Below are 18,442 nucleotides of genomic sequence, written 5' to 3' on the forward strand. Positions count from 1 at the left end.
GATGAAGTTCAATGGCCTGTGCTTCATAGGAGGACAAGACTGGATGATTTACTGGTCCCTTTGGGCCTGAATCTTTGAATCTCTAAAACTACTTGAGATCAAGTACTTAAGCTTGTCAGGTCACATGTGATTCCAGTTCATATAATAAAGCATTTGTGTTTTACTAATGAGACATACAAAGCCTTTAACTTTCGATTTTCTATTAGCATAGATGGCCCTTGGCACTTTCCTCTTTTTTATAAGTTTGAATGTAATTAACTATATACTTGGATATGAAACTTTCAAACAGGCACGATAAGGGCTGGGATCCTGAAGCTAAGCTCTGTAGGTATGTAACGGCTGTATTTACAACCAGAACTCTTAGAACTTAGTACGTTTGCAGTGATTCCATGTTTTCTAGGAAAAGCAGAGAAATCATTAAAAGAACCCTTAAATCTGTTTAAGTGGCATTTATGCACTGTAGTAGCTTCATCTTTTCCATATTTGGGATATGTCTACACAGCCTACGTTAAAGCGTTTTAACGGGGCTGTGTAGTCGCGGCTCTAGTGCTGGGGGACAGCTCTCCCAGCGCTGTAATAAAACCACCTCTGCGAGGGGAATAGCTCCCAGTGCTGTAGCACTATCTACACTGCCACTTTACAGCACTGAAATTTGCATTGCTGGGGGGGGAGGTTTCATCCCCCTGAGCGAAGAAAGCTTCAGTGCTGTAAGTGGCAGTGTGGACAAGGCCTAACACTCAAGCCTAGAAACTTCTTCAACCTTAGGTCCTCTGGTGGGAAATACTGGGGTCTTTGAATCAGCAGCATGTTGCTGAATAGTTTAAGTTCTCATCTGGCCTCTCTTAAAGTGTTGCTTTACTTGAAAGCGACTAAGTGAAAATGGTACTACTATAGTCAAATCTGTTTCTTGGGTATATTCAGCCATGTGTAATGAACAAAGTGAATAACTAAAAAAAATTAAAATGGACTGCCTCAGTTCTACTAACCATGCAGAATTTAACATAGCTAGGGGCGAGGGACTTGGAACCTCTTTCTCCTTGTGCATCAACATAATTGTTCCATAGATTCATAACTTGTTTAGTAGTTCTCAGTTGTAGCTGACATAAAAGCTACGAAGTTGCATAGTTGCGACTGAGAGCATAATTTCATGACCGTGGGTCTGCATATGTCACAGAGGACCTAATCTAATTTGCACAATGTCTTGCTGGTGGTGATGCACAAGAAGGTAAAACCCTTGTTTGATTTAGATTCTTTGTTGCATTTGCGGGAGGGGAGAAGGAGGCAGGAGAGCTGAACCAGGTCACGTTTCATTTGCAGTGTTAACATAGATGTAAATGGTGTGAGGCTGTGGCAATCTGGAAGTTAAGATCTAAAGGACAGAAGCATCCAGTTACTCAGCCAAACAGCATGCGTCATTCACAGTGCTGAGAAGCATTTGTCAGAATAAACTAGAAAATGTGTGTAAGCAAGTGTAAAGGGCAGTTCTGAAGCTAGTGGTGACAGCAGCCACCTTGCTAAAAATGGTGTCACTTGTGATAGAGTAGGAGACCAATAACAGGTTGTAAATCCCATAAAAACTTCATTAAGCATTTTAAAAGTAATCTACTGAGGCAAGATGGAAACTGGATTATAGTCTCTCATGCTACCAATGTCTCAGATTACTTCATTTTGAATAAGAGGCAAAATGTGAATAAAAATTTGACCTGTAATATGTCAAGTGCTTATGAAGTGCTACATATTGCTGTGTGATCTGCATACTTTTGAGATACTTGTTAAATATGATCTAGTCCACATTAGAAACGAATACCTTATAAATATTATTTTTTGTAAGTAAGCATTGTATTACAGACAGAATCCACAAACTTTATTTTATATGCATGGAAAACATAACTTTGCCAATGATTTAATTATGCAAGTAAATTTTATAGCAGGCTCCCAAACCCTAAAATAGGTTTATAATGAAAATGCTACCAGAGCCTTAATTAAAGCAGTGCTTGTGTGTGCCATACCAGTAAAGCTGGAAATGTAACATGCTGCAGTACAGAGCTGAATTCTAGCTTTCATTCAATTGTTTTATATACCTCCTCTCAACTGCAGTGCTGCCTGCTGCGGAGTGTCTTAGCCAGACTGAAAGGTTTGGTCAGTCTGAAAGTTTAGAACACAAAGGAGGTAGCTGAGGTGAGATGGGGTTGCCTGGTATGCTTTGTAGAATCATATAGCTATTAATGGCATGTTGCATTGAATGCTTGTCTTTAGACTTTTAACTTGTTAGATGCATAAAGAGCAGCAATTAAACGCAAAAAATTGCTTTTGATTTATGGTCAAGATTTAACTCTACACATCGAGTTCCCCTCTGTTTGGTATGCATACTGTGATTTAGGAGTGCATATGCTTTATATCCTAGGTGGTGACCTATTAAGTAGCCTGTTGCAGAGTCCCAGTGCGGCCAAATTATTGAATCAACCGATCCCTATCCTTGATACAGAGAGTGAATATATTTGTTCCCTGGCATTGGAGTGCCTGGCCCACCTCTTCAGCTGGATCCCTCTGTCTGCCAGCATCACTCCTTCACTCCTCACCACCATATTCCACTTTGCCCGCTTTGGCTGCGACACCCGAGCCAGGAAGATGTCCTCTGTCAATGGCAGCAGCCAGAATTCTGTCTTGGGTCAAGAGCGTGGTAGGCTTGGGATCCTGGCTATGTCTTGCATCAATGAACTTATGTCAAAGAACTGCGTGCCTATGGAGTTTGAGGAGTATTTGCTGCGGATGTTCCAGCAGACATTCTACCTCCTGCAGAAGATTACCAAGGAGAACAATGCCCACACGGTGAAGAGCCGGCTAGAGGAACTAGATGAAAGGTAAAACAAATCAACCAGCTAAGTAACTGTGGTAGGATCTTTTACTTACTAAAAGACTGTCTATACTGACTTGCTGTCATGCATGGTGTGTTTAATCACCTTTTTTACAGAGCTCTGTGCTTCTGAAGGAGAGCAGGAAGGTAGGTGTGTTCAGGTAAGTTGGTGGCAGGGGGGTTGACTTTGCAAAGTGACTGGTAGTGTAGGTTTGTATTCTTTCCTATCCTCTTCCTCCCCACTCCCCCATTCGTTACTGTTTGACTGCAGGTGTGAGGTGTCACGAGAGCTGAACCTGCCCTTCATTCAGTTGCAGCAGAGCAACAGAAGAGGCACAGTGAGGTAAAGGAATTGCAGTATTCCCTTTCCGGTTCATATCGGCCACCTGTGTGTTTTAAAGTCATGTTTTAAAGGAGTGGGCGGCATGCTCCAGGTCACTCCATGGCTTTGAAGGGAATGAAAACTGGTCAATTTCATACCTTATATTGGGACTTGAGAAGCGTATCTGTTTTAAAAAAAAAAAAAAAAAAAAAATCAGTATTACGGGATTTTGGAAACTTGAGGTTGCTTGGGGTGTTAATACACTAATTCAGTGGTGTCCAAACTTTTTTGATCGCACCCCTATCAGTAAAAAAAATTTGAGCACACAACCCCTTCCGCGCCGGCTCTACCATTTTTGCCCAAACTGCCAAAGCAAAAAAAAAAGCCACTCGGACTCCTGCCCGAACTGACGAAGCAAAAAAAAAGCGTTCCTCCTGCCGTGCACCCCCAAGGATCCTCTTGCGCACCCCACTTTGGAGACCACTGCGCAATTAACCAGCCTTATGAAAGGAGCCCCAAAATTGAAGGCTCCTTCATGCATTTGTTAATTATAACTTATATCCATGTAAAGGCAGGATAAGTGGAAGCATCTGGGAGGCTTCTAATTCCTTTTTCACTTCCAGAGGGATACAAAGAAACTTGTTGCCTAATTCAATTACGAATCTTTGACATCTTTCATGAAGAGATGCTTCCACTTGTTTTGACAGGAGGGAAAGTCATGTTGCATGGTTGAACTTCCCATGTGTTGAAATAGTCATTAGTGTGGCATAGCAGACCACTACTGATGTTAGCTTCTGTTACAGCACTGCTGTAGGTTTTAGCTTTGGGAGCTCTCTCCTGATGCTAATGTTGGCAGGATATATTTTCTGATGTTATAATTATGCGAATGTACCCAGATTCACAATTGTAGCCCGTTGCTGTGGATGCATGTTGATAGAAGTAGATAAGTACGGCACTGCACTACCAAACTTCTACTAAACCTTTGATCTTCTTCCCAGACATGACACCCGAGTTTCAATCAAAAGGTTAATGGGTGTGCACAACAGAGGCACTTTGTAACTTCAACTCAGGTGTAAGTCTTGGTTTAGCAAAAACAGGTCAATGTATAATACAGATGCAGTGCATCTCTTTCTCTCAAATTACCTTCGATCTTTTTCAGCGGGCTTCTTTAGATACATTTTTAACTCTTTTGGAATTTAAATCTAGATTAACAGTGAATTCTAATTATCCATTTTCTTGACTATCCAATTAGCTTCGACATTACCTAGCTTCCTAACATCAGGTGTGCAGTAGCAAAATTGAAATCTCTAATTGCATGTACATTTGGGCATATGGATAGAGAACAGATGATTCCAGGAAAGTGAAGCCAAGTTAGTAATGCTGCAGTGGGAAAGAGTTCTTTCCCTACCCCCACCCACCCTCCAGCAGTGTAACAGACTTCAGTGCACAGGGATTTTTCTCCACAGGCTATGGAAGCTCTGCTAGAGCCCAGTTTGATTTTTACATGTTGCACTCATTTTGATGTAGCTCATGTTCGGTGATCTTGAAGTCCATAAGTGAATCTCCCTTTTTGTTAATGCTTAATATGATTTGAATCAGGGATGTAACCTAGATATTTTGACTTAACTTTATAGACTTCTCTAGCTTTTTCATGAGTAAAACATTCTCTGGACTGGTTGTCCTACAATCTCTCCCTCCTGTGGATTAAAGAGTCTGCAGTCTGTCGCATGGTTTTTTATTTTGTTTTAAGGTTAGCTACACTTTGATTTCCAAGACTTGAGTCAATTCCAAGTTTTCAAGTCAAGCTGTCTTCTCACTTGCCATTTTTAACTTGGCATGGTGCTGAACAAAGCTGACATTGTTGCAAAATACCTTATCTTCTACCTTTAAAACCTTGATTGCCTTAAAAGTTCACTCTTATCTGGGACAGGAGTGACGTGGGGTGATGGTTGGTTACTAGTTACTTTATTTACCATGGAGTTAGTGCAGTTTTGAGCCTTCTTGATCTTGAACTTGTAAACTAGTACAGAAAATGTTAACCTTAACCATATTTTGCAATTTCCTATTTGTGTGGCCTTTAATTTCAAGTTTCCAGTACCTTTAATGAAATCCGAAGTGTAGTAACTAAGTATAAATGGTAATTCCAAAGCTAACAACTGGCTTAGTGGCTCCTAGAGGCCTACATCCATATAAAACTTTCAGCAGATCTTGGATTAGATCTTGGCTTAAAGAAAGCACTGAGCTCAGGATAACTGTTTCCCACTAGGTTGCTTTAGTTTTGAAGTATTTGGCCAATGACCAGTACATACTTAGTGGGAGTCCCTCTTGCCAAGAGGACTGGTGCCAAATGAACTATAAATATAATCTTACTACCTCATGCATTCCAGCAATTGTGTGGGTCCACAGTTTCATAGTGACCAGTCTGGGAATGATGCAACTTGCTGTTCCTGTTCAGTAGTGACTCTAGTTTGGAGCTAGCTTTGTTCAACTAAAAGGAAATTTTTTTTCTCACAGTGAGGTGTGTTGGACAAATACAGCATTTCCCATCAGCGCAGATATAATAAGGGGCTGTCGTTCCTGAGTGTCTTAGAATTTTGCCACTAAAATTATTTTGGTGTCTTCAGCTGTGTGATGTTTCTTTTTTAAAAAAATTCTTGAAATACTTTTTGATATTTAAGAACTCTAAACCGTCACATCGGTGGGAGAGATCGGCTTTTCAGCAGTGCAGTTATGTAACTACATCAATGGGGTTCTTGGTATTAGAATGTTCACAAAGCATCCTGTGCAGTGATGGCATACAGGTAGTTGGTTTTTTGCAGTCAATACGTAATTAAAATGATATCCTAAACTCTGGTAAAGCTCCATATTGCACAGTGCATGTTCACTCCACAGTAACAGCCCACACTGCAGTTTATAATTTGTTTTAGCAATGCTTTCTTGAAGCTTTAACTACATATTCTGCCATGAAAGTGTGTCTAAATTTTGGTGGTAGGTTCCTTTTTGGGCCCTTCACTTCATATACTGTAGCATCAGAAAGACACAGTCTTAATCAGGGAACTGACTAATCCTATATCTGGGGGAAAACTGACAAGGCGTGTTTAAATCAAGACTGCCTCTCTTTGTAAAAGAGATGGTCTAGTTCAATCACAAGCTCTTGGACTTGATGCAGGAATTACTGGGTTATATTTCCCCAGTCCCCGGAGTACTTCCTATTTATCTCCGTGATATGGGTGTTGCTGTTGGTTTGTTTTTAATACCAGAAAATCAATTCCCAATATCTGTGTTTATCCCATTCAACAGTATCTCCCCAAGTGCTACATTCTGTTGACTAACCCCATCCATATCCATTCAGCTATGATGGGTCTTGCTGCTAAATATTTGTAGCACTAAGGGGGTTGCTTATCTGAAGGCCTTATTTAATTCATATTGTTTTATCTGAACACTAAAGTTGCTTTTGACTAGACTGTCTTTTCTGCTGTGTTTCAGGTGTTAATGGAATGAAGGGTTGCCCGTCCTGTAGGTAATTGTTGCAGGGCTTTATATTTTAATTGTACTACTGGCTATTAAATGTCGTTTTTATTTAATGAAAGGGCTTTGAGTGACTTTTTCACTATTTCAATGAAATTGTTTTTCCCCCATGGCTTCCTTCATGTTTTATCAGTTGTTTTCTCTCCTTTTTCCTCTAGCTACATTGAGAAGTTTACAGATTTTCTGCGTCTCTTTGTGAGCGTCCACCTAAGGAGGATTGAATCATACTCTCAGTTCCCAGTGGTTGAATTTTTGGCTCTTTTGTTCAAGTACACCTTTCATCAGGTACAGCACTGACACTGCTTTGATCTTAGTCCATCCTTCTTTTGTATGTCCTAACCATGTATGATATGGGTAAAGGATAGCTTATTTCCCAGTAGGTCTGATAGCTCAAAGGCAGCCCACTAAAATTTCAGTTTCATGCCTTTTTAGCAACTGAACATGTTATACAGATTTCTACTGGCTTAACACCTTGGGACTTCTTGGAAGCCTTCATGCACTTTCTAATAGCATAACACGCTGGAAATCTTGCTCCTGGCCCCAAATAGTTGAAAAACGATCAGATCTAGTTATCTTGCATGAATGACTTGGCTGGCTTTTATCTTTGTTGCTGTTTTAATTGGGTTTGGAGAAACTTTTTTGAAAAGTCTCTGTATAACCCCCACACATCTATGCTGGGGGATGGCTTTTTTGTCACTTCTGAAACTGTTGTTTTTACAGCTTCTCTCAGGCTTGGTGTGGGATGATTTTTATCCTCCCCCCTCCCCCCCATACCATGACCTAGAGTGTCACCTTAAACCTGCTACAAGATTAACTGCTTTCACACCATTCAATTAAACTTACAACCTTATTTGCACTTGTAATTATTCATATGTTGTGACACGGGAGGGAACTGCGAAAGGAAAGATACTTGCCTAGTTCAAGGTCACAGGAGGAGTCAGTCAGAAGCGGGACTAGAGCCTGGGAGGTCTTGGCTCCCAGTCCTAAACTCAGACCTCACTCCCCTTTTGACAGTTCAGGCAAGTAGGGTTTTTCCAAGTGACACGGAAAATTCCTCACTAAAGCAAATCTGCATCACTTAATGGAAGTGTCCTTCCATTCTTGAAAGTTTCGCAGTAACTCAAATTCTGGCTACATATAATCTATATTTTACTGCAGTTCAAGATGTTTAATATGGGGTTTTGTGTATTTCAGCCTACCCATGAAGGTTACTTTTCTTGCTTAGACATTTGGACACTCTTCTTGGACTATCTTACTAGTAAAATTAAAAGTCGTCTAGCAGACAAAGAAGCAGTATTCAACAGGTAAGCAATGCCAGCAACTGTTAACAAAAAAGAGCTTCAAAGATACTGCGTAAAAATAGCTTTGTCTGTGTGGAGCTCACGCTTGCCTGCTGGTTATGCCTGAGTCGTCACACTAAGGGCGAGCCTGTCTTGCATTTCCTAATTATTTTACCTGCAGAGGCTATTGTAACAAAATGTAGTTTGGGGGTGATAGGTTCTACGTGCTTGTGCAGTTCAAGACCTGACACTAAAGCAGGGGCAGGCAAACTTTTTGACCTGAGGGCCGCATCGGGTTTCGTAAATTGTATGGAGAGCCGGTTAGGGGAGGGGGTCGTGGCCTGGCCCCCACCTCTTTTATCTGCCTCCTGCCCCATCCAACCTTACCTGTTCCCTGATGGCCCCCCAGGGACCCCTGCCCCCATCCACACACCCCCGCTCCATGCCCCCTGCCACCCCATCCAACCCCTCCTCTCATTCCTGATGGCCCCCCCGGGACCCCTGCCCCATCCAACCACCCCTTCTCCCTGTACCCTGACTGCCCCCTGCCGCCCCATCCAACCCCCCCTCCTTCCTGACTGTGTGTCTCTCTCCCCCTCCCCCCCCGGGCCCCTACCCCCATTCAACCCCCTGCTCCCCCCACGACCACCCCGACCCGTATCCCCGCCCACCACCCTGAATTCCCCTGCCCTCTATCCAACCCTCCCTGCCCCCTTATCACGCTGCCTGGAGCACCGGTGGCTGGCGGCACTACAGCCGCACCGCCCGGCTAGAGCTGGGCCACGCCGCCACCGCGCAGCATAGAGACCGGGTCAGGCCTGGCTCTGCTGCTGCTCCTGGCTGCGCTGCCCCAGGAGCTCACAGCCCCGCCGCCCGGCAGAGCGAGTGAGCTGAGGCTGCAGGGGAGGAGGAACAGCGGGGGAGGGGCCGGGGCTAGCCTCCCGGGCCAGGAGCTCGGGGGCTGGGCAGGACGGTCCCGTGGGCCGGATGTACCCCGTGGGCCGTAATTTGCCCACCTCTGCACTAAAGTAAAGAGGCAAGAACTGATACTTCAGAGAATAAAACCATACCCTAGCCTGGCAACGTTGCATTATAGAATACTGGGTTGTCTGAATTGTATGTGTTGATACGTGGATGACATCTTGCTGTGTTGGTTAGGTATCTAACAATAGCATGTTAGACATAATTCCTGGCTTTTGTTGGGACTTTAATATTCACCAGTTTGACTACTAAGAATGCAATATGAATTCTGAAGCTTGGAAATATTGCACTCCGGTGTCTTTATGCAGTGTCGCACTTTAGGAAAAACATTAATTTGTGCACAAAAATAATAAAGCTGTTTAATCAAGCTGCATTTTGTGTATAAACTGTATTTTTGCTTTATGTAATATGACTATAGGGAAGAAAGATGGTCCGCTGGTTAGGGTACTGACTAGGACTTGAGAGCTTTGGGGCCAAGTCCCTGATGTACCACAGACTCCCTATGTGACCCTGGGCAAGTCACTTTGTTCCTCTGTGCCTTAGTTTCCCCATCAGTAAAATGGGGATAATAGCACTTCCTGCCTCATGGGGTGTTGAGGGTTAATATTCTAAAGATTGCGGTGCTTGGATATTACGGCAATGGGAACCATTAAAAGATAGATTAAAAACAGCTCTCACTTGATGCAGCACATGACTGAACATAAGAACGGCCATACTGGGTCAGACCAATGGTCCATCTAGCCCAGTATTCTGTCTTCCGATAGTGGCCAATGCCAGGTGCTTCTGAGGGAAGGAACAGAACAGTGATCGTCAAGTGATCCATCCCCTTGTCGCCCATTCCCAGCTTCTGGCAAACAAAGGCTTCAGAGCATGGTTTTGCATCCCTGCCCATCCTGACTAATAGCAATTGATGAACCTATCCTCCATGAACTTATCTAGTTCTTTTTTGAACCCTGTTATAGCCTTCGCCTTCACAACATCCTCTGGCAAAGAGCTCCACAGGTTGACTATGTGTTTGGTGAAGAAATATTTCCTTTTGTTTGTTCTATATCTGCTGCCTGATAATTTCATTTGGTGACCCCCAGTTCTTGTGTTATGAGAAGGAGTAAATAACGCTTCTTCCTTATTTACTTTGTCCCCACTAGTCCATGATTTTATAGACCACTATCATATCCCCTCTTATTCGTCTTTTTTCCAAGATGAAAAGTCCCAGTTTTATTAATCTCGCCTCATATGGCAGCTGTTTCATACCCTTAATAATTTTTGTTGCCCTTTTCTGTACCTTTTCCAACTCCAATATATCTTGTTTGAGATGGGGTGACCAGATCTGCACACAATATTCAAGATGTGTGCGTACCATGGATTTATATAGAGGCAATGTGATATTTTCGGTCTTATTACCTATCCCTTTCCTAATGATTCCCAACACTCTGTTCACTTTTTTGACTGTTGCTGCACATTGAGTGGATGTTTTCAGAGAATTATCCACAATGACTCCAAGATCTATTTCATGGGTGGCTAATTTAGACCCCATCATTTTATACGTATAATTGGGATTATGTTTTCCAATGTGCATTACTTTGCATTTCTCAACGTTGAATTTCATCTGCCGTTTTGTTGCCCAGTCACTTACAGCTTTAAGTGCCCTGCTCTTCAAAAGTGATCCTGACTCAAAACCTTTATGTGGTCAGACTATTCAGGCAATGAGACTCTGAACATCTGACCCTGAGGGGCATTGTTTCTCAGTTGTATTTTCATTCAAGTGAAAGTTGGGTGGAAGTACAGAAAACACTGAACTTCCATTGTCTAAAATGCTTCGTGGTGAGAATGTTACCACCACTGTATTGTGCTGCTGTTGAAGTATGAGGCAGTGAACATCATTCACTATCAAACAGTTGACAGATGTTTGGTGTCCAGATGATTTCTTTTAGTGGGATCCTTGACTTAATATATTTAAGTGAGCCTATAATAAAGTGGCTATTAAAAACGTGATTTTGAAGACTGTTTTCAGATCAGGTTAAAATAAGGTTAAAAATACATGGTATGTTTGTTGAATGACTTAATATACATATGCATGACCATAGAAACCAGAAAAAAACAAAAATTTGTTGATTACAATCTGTGATTATAACATTTTCTAACAAAAAGTCAAAAAGGAGCTCAGTCATATGCCTAGCTTTAAGACACATAGTAGACCAAGAATATAGGTAGTGAATGATAGTTACCATTAATGAATCAGCAAGTTTTATGGTTTATGAATTTTAAAAACAAAGTTACCTGGTGAATGTTTCTCTATTAAGAGAAATGACTTAATAGCGCCATCGGTGTAAGGGAATTGAACCTATAACACAATGCATCAGGTAAGCTAAAGTTAGCAGTTTCTCCTCTTTGTCTGCTTGTCTGCTTATGTTTAAAGCAGATGGTTCAGCCCCTGTTCCATAGATCCCTTTGCTACCACCATCTTGGCAGCTCTGAGCAAGTATCTCCACCAATGTCTTAAAACTACTTAGCATGAGGACAGGGGAGACCTGTATTCAAAGTAGGCAGATTTAAAACTCTCCATTACATGTCGTGGTCTGTGCTGACTACAAGAAGACCCTTCCTTTCCCAGTGAACATGCTAAATATAAATAACTGATGTGTTGCCAAAAAAGACATTCTGACAGGAACAAGTGCAAAACTAGCTAACCCAGCCAGCCCTTGTCTGTTCAGTGCTGGGAGTTGCTTTATTGGATTTTTCAGATGAGTTCAGATGTGAGAACTTGCCAGTCTCAATAAACTGTTCACCAAGCTGCACACAATTATGCCGAATTCTCACTGGTCACTCCTCTTCTCCCTCTTTTCCCACAGTGATCGTGGGCACATGCCTTGCCTAGTTATATATATTCATTTTTTGTGATATAGGAAAAAATCAGAGTAATATTAGCTTCTTTTGTTGAAGATAGCATTTCTGATTTTCAAAGAAAGATATTCTATGAGCTGCCTAAACTTGTATTGCTCTTTCTGCAAAGGTGCCTGTTTTTAGCTAAAGCTTCTATGGCTAATCAAACATGCAGACTGTTGTAGAAGTGTTTATATGTCTTAATTTGATGATGTAGGTGTGGTTACACCACAGGAATAGCGTGTGAAACTTCCTGTTCCCTGTGGTTTATGAATTTTACATTTAATCCAGTAGCGTAACGTACAAATTACCAAATCCAAGTTTACATCATCTTTTCAGTAACACGCCGATAGTATAGCAACCCTTCATTGAAAGCATCTGGCTGCTCAGTTAGGGGCACAGCTGATTGGACTGCCCCTTACATTGCACCATGCTCTGATTCTTCTTGTTACTAGTATAGAGAAATTCCTAGCTTTCCAACCTGCTCTTTCCTGGAGAAAGGCATGACCTGGGACATTCTTCAGAGCAGTTTTTTTCTAAAAGGATGGTAGGAAACATTGGGTCTCCAGAGCAACTTGACAGTCCTGTGTCACCACTGGTGGCTGCTGGCTGTGTTCCAGCCCAGGGCTGTTCTGTGTTGATTTTGCAATTTGGCATTACTCATAGTTGATTGTGGGGGAAAAAACATTTTTGACTTTTGTATGCTACATTGCAGATATCTTGAGAGTAAATAAAATCTGATGCTGGCTGTAGGGGTGAAAGAATGATCATGATTTTCTTGCACAATAACGGGTCAACTTCAAAACAGCAAAATAAATACGATGTCAGTGGGAGCTACAAGGCACTAAGCACTTAAGAAAATCATGCCACGTATTTAGATGCCTAAAGATAGGCACTTACGTTTTTGAAAATCTTAGCCTAAACCACATGAAGGCACTGGAAGACATAAGTACTCTGGGGATGATCTTCTAGTTTAAACCATTACTACCTGCCCACAATCTTGCTATCTATCTGAACCTTTGCTGTATAGCTAAGACTTGAGGATTGGTTTTCCCACCCCGCCCATTTACAAGTTGGTCTCTCCCTTGGACAAAGGTTAATCAGAATAATGTGGTGGTCAGAGCAAGTGGTGTTGCAGTTTTGAAGTTATTTAATTGGTTGCCTATCCGTATTATAGGATTTTGATAACTGTGGTTGGCATCTCTGCTTGGCTTTTTAGCAGCAAGAAGCAGAACTTGACCATTGGTTATAACCCATCTTTGCAGGTCTAGGTTGGATATTAGGAAACACTATTTCACTAGGAGGGTGGTGAAGCACTGGAATGGGTTACCTAGAGAGGTGGTGGAATCTCCATCCTTAGAGGTTTTTAAGGCCCAGCTTTACAAAGCCTTGGCTGGGATGATTTAGTTGGAGTTGGTCCTGCTTTGAGCAGGGGGTTGGACTAGATGACCTCCTGAGGTCTCTTCCAACCCTAATCTTCTATGATTTTAAAAGCACTGTCCACTCCTCGAAAGAGGCACAGTTAAATGGCTACTAGCAAGCAGGAGCCACGTAATTAGTAGCAAGTTCTTTCAAATGGAGACCATTCATTTAAAGCCTGCCCTGTCATGATTCGCTATCTTCCAGATCTTCTTTCTCTTCAGCTCCCTCTATTGCTGTTAGTTTCCTGTCTAACTTTCAAAGTTGAGTGGGTTATCAGTTCTTGCTGCAGTTTCTCTACATCATCATATGGCACATACTATAGCTTAGAAAAGCTGTTAGCCACAGCAGTGTTAAACTGTAAATGTCTGATGTCTCCCCAGCAAACAAGTCTGTAAGGCAGCGTTGTAGGCCCTGAGATGCAAAGGTTTTCCCTAAGCTGATACAGGACCTACCACTGCTCCTCACTGGAAGGGGGTGAGGGTTCGCAAGAGTATTCTACTAGAACTCCCTTTCCTCAATCTTGTGCTTTTCTTCTTTCACTCATGGCAGGTACGAAGACGCCTTGGTTCTGCTGCTGACAGAGGTTTTGAATCGAATACAATTCAGGTACAACCAGGCACAGTTGGAGGAGCTGGATGACGAGACTCTAGATGACGATGTAAGAAACCGAGACTTGGTAGGAAAACTGCATTCCTCAATATTAAACTGCTGGGTTGTACTGAGTACCTCTGAAACTTCCTGCCAGGATCTGGTCACTTTTTCAACATACAGGCTAGACCACTATTTCACACTAGTAATTTTCACCTCTTGCTGACATCTCTTGTATCTTAACAGTTTCAATGCTGCCAGGATAATGCATGTGTCTAAGCAACTTGTCAGCATCCTCACCATTCCAAATCAAGAGCATTAAGGGATCAGCGGTGCTATGATTCCACACTTAGCTTCTCTGAACCCAGATTTTAAGTGCAGAAGTATATTCAGTTCGAAGGCAGCTGTTACGTGCATGAAGTAAAATATACAGTTCTGTGTGGGTTTTGAGGTTGAAAGAAGCATGAAATGTTTTCACTAATGGACTTTGTGTTGCTGTCCTGCCTGACTCTGTTTTTAGCGTGCAGTGGAGGCAGAGAATTTCCATTATAGTGCAGCAAATAAAATGAAGCAGAAAAAAATCAGCTTTAATTTAAGAGCCATTTGCATATGGTATTTCTTCTCAAAGTGACATGGTAGCTGTAGTGAGTCTAGATGATGTTTTAGAGTGATGAGTAAGCCAGTCCTTTACCCAACCCAGCCATATCATTAAGAGGCTGTGAAAGTAAAACAAATTGTGGGCTTGTCACAAAGGGAAACCAGGCTCTGAGAGAGTACAGTCAGTGCAGTTTCTCTATAGCAAAATAATCTTGTGTATACTTCTGCAATAACCATTATTTGTAGGAGTTGGGTTTAGTTCCTCTTTGTGTTTTAAAAAAAAACCCCTCTTTTAGACCAAGGCAGAAAATGGTTCTTTGATTTCGGACACTGTTGTCATATGACACATGCAGACACTTAGCCCTTATTTGATATTGGTCCTTTTATCAAGGGAGGGCATGTTTAAATGGAAGACAATGTTTGAAAATTTGCTCTAGAATAACACTGATGTGCTCCAGAATAAGAGCATACAAACAGAATAAAGGACACCACAATTACTAGAAGGCCAGAAAGTGATATGACATGGATGCACAACTACTTAGCATTGTTAACTGCCTTTGTCAATGAAAGCTTGCAAATCTTAACTCCAGCTCAGATTGCTGACAAAGTAAGAAACTCCTATAAACTATATATTGTTTCAATTCTCAGATGTTCAGACAGAAGCCAAACCCTGGTAGGTACAGGTTAGTCATTTCTCCAGTACTTATGGCCTACCAGCTTGTTAAATATAGGCCAGCTCTTTCCACTTTCCGCTTGGAGGGAAATAAGAGGTGATTACCCTGGTCTTTTTCCCCACAGCAGCAGACTGAGTGGCAGCGGTACTTACGCCAGAGCCTAGAAGTAGTGGCAAAAGTCATGGAGCTCCTGCCGACTCATGCCTTCTCTACACTAGTAAGTAGTCATTCTGCTGAGAAGCTGAGATGAAGCAGCTTTGCAACATACGACCTGAGCTCTGCTCTCAAGCTTTTGTTGTACAAACACTGGTAGAAGGTTGCTGTGCAATGCTTACGGAGAAGAGGCACAGGGATGTGCTTTTGGATTCAAATCTTGGTAAAATCAAGGCCATAAATTTAAAAGGCTTCAGATTTTCTTCTGGGCTTTGAGAAGTTTTCTACCATATCTTGGGGGGCATGCCAGAGCACACTTTTGTGCCTCACTCACTGAATGTCCCGGGGCATTTGAAATTTGGATCAGTCTAGAGGTGAAAACTGGGACAGAGCTGCACACTCTGCTGTTACCAGTTTTCACCTCTAGGCTGATCCAAATTTCAAATGTCCCTGTACATTCAGTGAGTGAGGCACAAGTGTGCTCTGGCACGCCCCCCAAGATATGGTAGAAATCTTCTCAAAGCCCAGAAGAACATATGAATATGCTGAAGGGTCAGAGCTGCACACTCTGCTGTGACCTTCAGCATATTCATCTTGGCTTTTCCATAAGGCGGAGGTACTGCGCATAAGGCAAATGGTGAGATGATGTTCCCAGGAGGGTGGAATGTTAACTTAAAATACACGGCAGTCCATAGATGAAGATCATAGGGAGATAGGGCTCTGCAAACCATAGGGAGGGAGAAGCAAGAAATACTGAAAATTAGGGTTCTCACACGATTAACTCAAAAAAATTAATCGCGGTTAATCGCGCTGTTAAACAATAGAATACCAATTGAAATTATTAAATATTTTTGGATTTTTTCTACATTTTCAAATATATTTATTTCTAAAACAACACGGAATACAAAGTGTAGTGTTCACTTTATATTATTTTATTACAAATATTTGCACTGTAAACATGATAAAAGAAATAGTATTTTTCAATTCACCTCATACAAGTACTGTAGTGCAGTCTCTTTATCATGAAAGTGCAACTTACAAATGTAGATTTTTTTGTTACATAACTGCTCTCAAAAAAAAAAAAAAAAAAAAAAAAAAAAGTAAAACTTTAGAGCCTACAAGTCCACTTAGTCCTCCTACTTGTTCAGCCAATCGCTAAGACAAACAAGTTTGTTTACATTTACAGGAGATAGTGCTGTCTGCTTCTTATTTACAATGTTACTTGAAAGTGAGAACAGGCATTCGCATGGCACTTTTGTAGCCGGTGTTGCAAGGTATTTATGTGCCAGATATGCTAAACATTCGTATGCACCTTCATGCTTTGGCCACCATTCCAGAGGATATGCTTCCATGCTGATGATGCTCGTTAAAAAATGGGTTAATTTTGTGACTGAACTCCTTGGGTGAGAACGGTATGTCTTTGGCTGTGTTTTACCCGCATTCTGCCATATATTTCATGTTATAGCAGTCTCGGATGATGACCCAGCACGTTTGTTTTAAGAACACTTTCAGAGCAGATTTGACAGAACGCAATGTGAGATGTCTAAAAATAGCTACAGCACTCAATCCAAGGTTTAAGAATCTGAAGTGCCTTCCAAAATCTGAGAGGGACAAGGTGTGGAGCATGCTTTCAGAAGTCTTAAAAGAGCAACACTCCGATGTGGAAACTACAGAACTCGAACCACCAAAAAGGAAAATCAATCTTCTGCTGGTGTCATCTGACTCATGATGATGAAAATGAACATGCATCAGTCTGTTCTGCTTTGGATCGTTATCGAGCAGAACCCATCATCAGCATGGATGTCTTACGGAATGGTGGTTGAAGATGAAGGGACATATGAATCTTTAGTGCATCTGGCATGTAAATATCTCGCAATGCCAGCTACAACAGTGCCATGCAAATGCCTATTCTCACTTTCAGGTGACATTGTAAATAAGACGCGGGCAGCATTGTCTCTTGCAAATTGTAACCAAGTTTGTTTGTCTGAGTGATTGGCTGAAGTAGGACTGAGTGGACTTGTAGGCGCTAAAGTTTTACATTGTTTTATTTTTCAATGCAGTTATTTTTTGTACATAATTCTACATTTGTAAGTTCAACTTTCATGAGATTGCACTACAATACTTGTATGAGGTGAATTGAAAAATACTATTTCTTTGATTTTTAATGCAAATATTTGTAATAAAAAATAAATATAAAGTGAGCACTTTACACTTAGTATCCTGTGTTGTAATTGAAATCAATATATTTGAAAATGTAGAAAACATCCAACAATACTTAAATAAATGGTATTCCATTATTGTTTAACAACGTGATTAATCACAATTAATTCTTTTAATCGCTTGACAGCCCTACTGAAAATTTGTCTTCTCCAACTGTGACAATGTCACTATCTTGGCGTTTATTAAGATGGCAGTGCTGTGAAATAGCCTTTTCTTGTAGCTGTGTGGGAGAAAAGCAGTTAGAGTGGTTCTCAAGCTGCTAATCTTGGGGCATGAAACTATTGAGTTCAGAAGTGTAACAGTTAGTATTGTTCAATGCTCTTTCTGGATGGGAAGAAAAGTGTCTGAATTCACTAGGATCACTGAGCATGTGTAATTACTCTACTGTGGTATGTCATGGAGCTGTCTACGTACCTGAAGGCATGGAACACATTCCCTGAAAAGCAGAAAACTTGTTTGGGAGAAGAGAATGAAGCTCACTTGCTTTCTCTTACCGTTACACATATTGGTATTGTCAAGTCCCAAAAGCATGTTTTGTGAAAAATCTTTTCTAAGACTAGTGCTAAAAAGTCATGGAAAGATTTCTGTTTAATTCCAATGAAAAATTGTTTGTATGAATAGAAACGTTCCCCTGCAGTGTTTGCAGCACGTTGCTAATGCATGAGTCAGCAAGTGAACCTTACTACAAACAATAATGAAAGGGCCTGGTCTCCTTTCACTGTACGTGCAGAGTGAAATGCAGAAAGCAAACTGCATTTGGTGAAGAAAACATGGTTTTAAAAAACATTTCCCTGTGTTGTTAATATTACTTGGACTTTTTAAGAACGTTCTAACCCTGTGGCTGTGTTCCTTCATATGAACTCCTGTTTCAGTATTGGGTATCTTTCCTTGGAGTCCTGCTCAGTTCATTCTAGGACATTAGATAACCCAAGAAACACTTAAT

General features: G+C 41.4%; 1 protein-coding gene across 1 annotated transcript in view; it reads left to right on the forward strand.

Moving 5' to 3' along the window:
• Positions 1-18,442, forward strand: part of XPO6 (exportin 6) — a 103,973-nt gene that overhangs the window by 49,971 nt on the left and 35,560 nt on the right. Inside the window, exons 7-11 of the mRNA XM_065411932.1 lie at positions 2,405-2,861; positions 6,863-6,989; positions 7,899-8,008; positions 13,817-13,925; positions 15,251-15,343. Coding sequence (XP_065268004.1) covers positions 2,405-2,861; positions 6,863-6,989; positions 7,899-8,008; positions 13,817-13,925; positions 15,251-15,343 — 896 coding nt within the window. The remainder of the gene's footprint in view (positions 1-2,404; positions 2,862-6,862; positions 6,990-7,898; positions 8,009-13,816; positions 13,926-15,250; positions 15,344-18,442) is intronic.

Source organism: Emys orbicularis, chromosome 10 (genome assembly GCF_028017835.1).
Source record: "Emys orbicularis isolate rEmyOrb1 chromosome 10, rEmyOrb1.hap1, whole genome shotgun sequence".
NCBI lineage: Eukaryota > Metazoa > Chordata > Testudines > Emydidae > Emys > Emys orbicularis.